This window comes from Hypomesus nipponensis, chromosome 19 (genome assembly GCF_054491055.1).
Source record: "Hypomesus nipponensis isolate SF chromosome 19, ASM5449105v1, whole genome shotgun sequence".
NCBI lineage: Eukaryota > Metazoa > Chordata > Actinopteri > Osmeriformes > Osmeridae > Hypomesus > Hypomesus nipponensis.
In genome coordinates, this window is record NC_140379.1 from 1,404,820 (window position 1) to 1,407,500 (window position 2,681).

The following is a 2,681-nucleotide window of genomic DNA, read 5'->3' on the forward strand; positions in this document are numbered from 1 at the left end:
TCTGCCTGTGAGTTGGGGGGACTCGACACTCAGAGCACATTTGGCATGTAGAGATCAGGCAGGTACAGATTAAGCAGGGACAGATTAGGCAGATCAATGGAGGCTGGAGGTCAACGTCTCCTTGACTGAGCGTCGTAACCATAACGATCAACGACGTTTACAGGAAGTCTTCCTCTCGCGCCGACGCCAGTTAGCGGTGTACCGGAGTGAACCGGTCACCCGACTTCCCAATCAAAGGCATCCAATCCTTCTGATCTCCCCTCCCTCCCTCGGTCCTCCTGCAGAGAGAGACAGAAAACAAGCCCTCCTTAATTAAAGTGCACTGAATTATCTGGGAGAGGAAGATCACAGAGATATCTCCTCACAGCCCTCAGATGGAGAGAGAGGGGGGGAATCACAGGAACCTTGACTTCAAATGATCGGCCAGCGACCCGCGAATAAGAGGATGGCATTTTAATCTCTGCTGGATCGAGCGCATATCGATGTCCACCAGGGAAATGCCTAAAGTGGTGCAGATGTGTGTGGAACACGTGAGTTTGGGAATGTGTGTGTGTGTTTCTCTACAGGCTTGTGTGTGTGTGTGTGTCTCCGTGCGTGTTTGTGTGTGTGTGTTTGTAAATTCATATGAGGGGCATCATTCAGACTGTCCTTACAAGCTTCTTATCCATATAAGACTTGAGAGTTTCATATATGAGTGTGTGAATGTGTTTCACATGCTCCTGTGCGATCATTTCATATGTATGTGTATGTAAATGTTCAGTAGTATGAATGTTTGTAAACATTTCATATGTGAATGCGTTTCATGTGTCTGTGCCAGCATTTCACATATGTGGATGTGAGTTTTCTGTAGTATGGATGTAGTACGGCCCCTATATCTCAATAGCTGCTTAAATGGCATGCATTCCTGTTTGGATGGCCTCTTTAGTATGCTGTCCGTCTAGTACACTACATCTAGGATACTGTACATCTAGTACACTACATCGAGTATACAGACTTTTACAGGATCTTGAACTCTATTTGGAGGGTGTGGGGAGGGAGACGGATAAACACCTATTTTATTTCTTCACGATCCATTGAGAAGTGGCACTGCTTGAAGTGAAATGTTTGTGAGATTGCTCTCATTCTCCTTTTGTAATTTGGAAAGTGTGTAATCTGTATAATCTGTATTCAGATGATTGTTTTAAATCTGCCAGTGCCCCGGTATTGAGGTATTGGTGTGGCCAAGCCATGCAGCTGGTGAAGCCTGGTCTGACAGCGCCCTCCTGTGGTAGTGGCTGGTATTGCTCACATCTTCTGCATGAAGCCAAATCGACTAAGAACTGGTTTTGGGGAAGAGTTGGACGGGGTGTTACTTTAAAAACACGTTTAATGAACTCAGCGGACGCACACATACACACACACAGACAAAAACTCATATACACGTACACACACACAGACAAAAACTCGTATACACGTACACACACATACACACACGGAAACAATACAGGTCAAGAATAACTTTTTATACAATTGAAAGTACAAAAATGAAATAGCAACAATGCCAAATATATACAAAAGCAGTTTGTAAAATTGTATACTGTACGGATATATATATAAAAAATTGTTCATGTCCCATTCATTGCAATAAATCTCTCGGTTCCACTGGTTATGTACGTAGTGAAATGATCTCTTAACTCCAGTTAATACAATCCAGGGAGTCCTGACAACACTACATAACGACAGTGCAAGTTATATTACAGTAACAACATTGTAATAATAATATTACAACAACATAATCAAGATTGTACATCGTTATCATAATCCTTCATCCACCCTCCATAAACCTGCTCTCAGACTGGCTTGTACCCAGGTGGGAGACCTCCCCCTTCGTCATCACCAACATCCTCGTCATCATCATCATCACCTCCATCGTCTTCATTATCGGAGGAGTCGTCTTCATCACCGCTGTCATCATCATCATCACCGCTGTCATCTCCAGTGTGTGTCATCATCATCTTGGTCATCAGGACTGCAGCTTAGAGAGGTTCCTCTGGTGCATCCCATGGTGACGCACGAGCTCATCTGAACGAGCAAACTTCTTCTGACAGCTGGACCAACGACACGTGAACGGCTTCTCACCTGGGAGGAGGAGGAGGAGGAGGAGGAGGAAGAGGAGGAGGAGGAGGAGGAAGAGGAGGAGGAGGAAGAGGAAGAGGAGGAGGAGGAAGAGGAAGAGGAAGATGAGGGGAGAGAAGAGAAAATAGGGATCGGGGAGAGGTGTCAGTCTGGTGCAACAGGAGAGTAGAAACATCTGCTGAACATCTGACAGCTGATTTCTGTCTCCGTTTAAGAGGAAACAATCACTGCTTTACATTTATTTATTTTTTATCTTCAGTAATAATAATTGTATTTTATCAACCCAAGAACTCCCAAGAGAGTCACACTCAATCATTACAAAAATTACTAAAATTGTAAATGATATAATTTAGAATAACGATCAGGAAATAGAGGAAAGTAGTAAATAAAAAAAAAAAAGTATACGCACTTGTTTTACCTGTATGAGTCCGTGTGTGTGTCTTCAGATGGTCAGATCGGGAGAACTTCCTCTGACACGTCTCACACTGGTATGGCTTCACTCCTACCAGCAGAGGGAGGCAGAGAGGCAGGGAGGCAGGGAGGGAGGGAGGGAGGGAGGGAGGGAG

The 2,681-nt window shown here is 44.3% G+C and overlaps 1 protein-coding gene across 2 annotated transcripts in view; it reads right to left on the minus strand.

The window, feature by feature from the left end:
• Positions 1-1,348: 1,348 nt before the first annotated feature.
• wt1b (WT1 transcription factor b) overlaps positions 1,349-2,681 on the minus strand; it is a 12,825-nt gene continuing 11,492 nt past the window's right edge. The window contains exons 8-9 of one of the 2 annotated variants that reach the window (XM_084682490.1): positions 2,534-2,617; positions 1,349-2,118 (exon numbers count right to left, since the gene is read on the minus strand). In XM_084682490.1, coding sequence (XP_084538616.1) covers positions 2,003-2,118; positions 2,534-2,617 — 200 coding nt within the window. In that variant the 3' untranslated portion in view covers positions 1,349-2,002. Of the gene's footprint in view, positions 2,119-2,524; positions 2,618-2,681 lie in introns of both variants that reach the window. The other variant, XM_084682489.1, reaches the window with a different exon arrangement.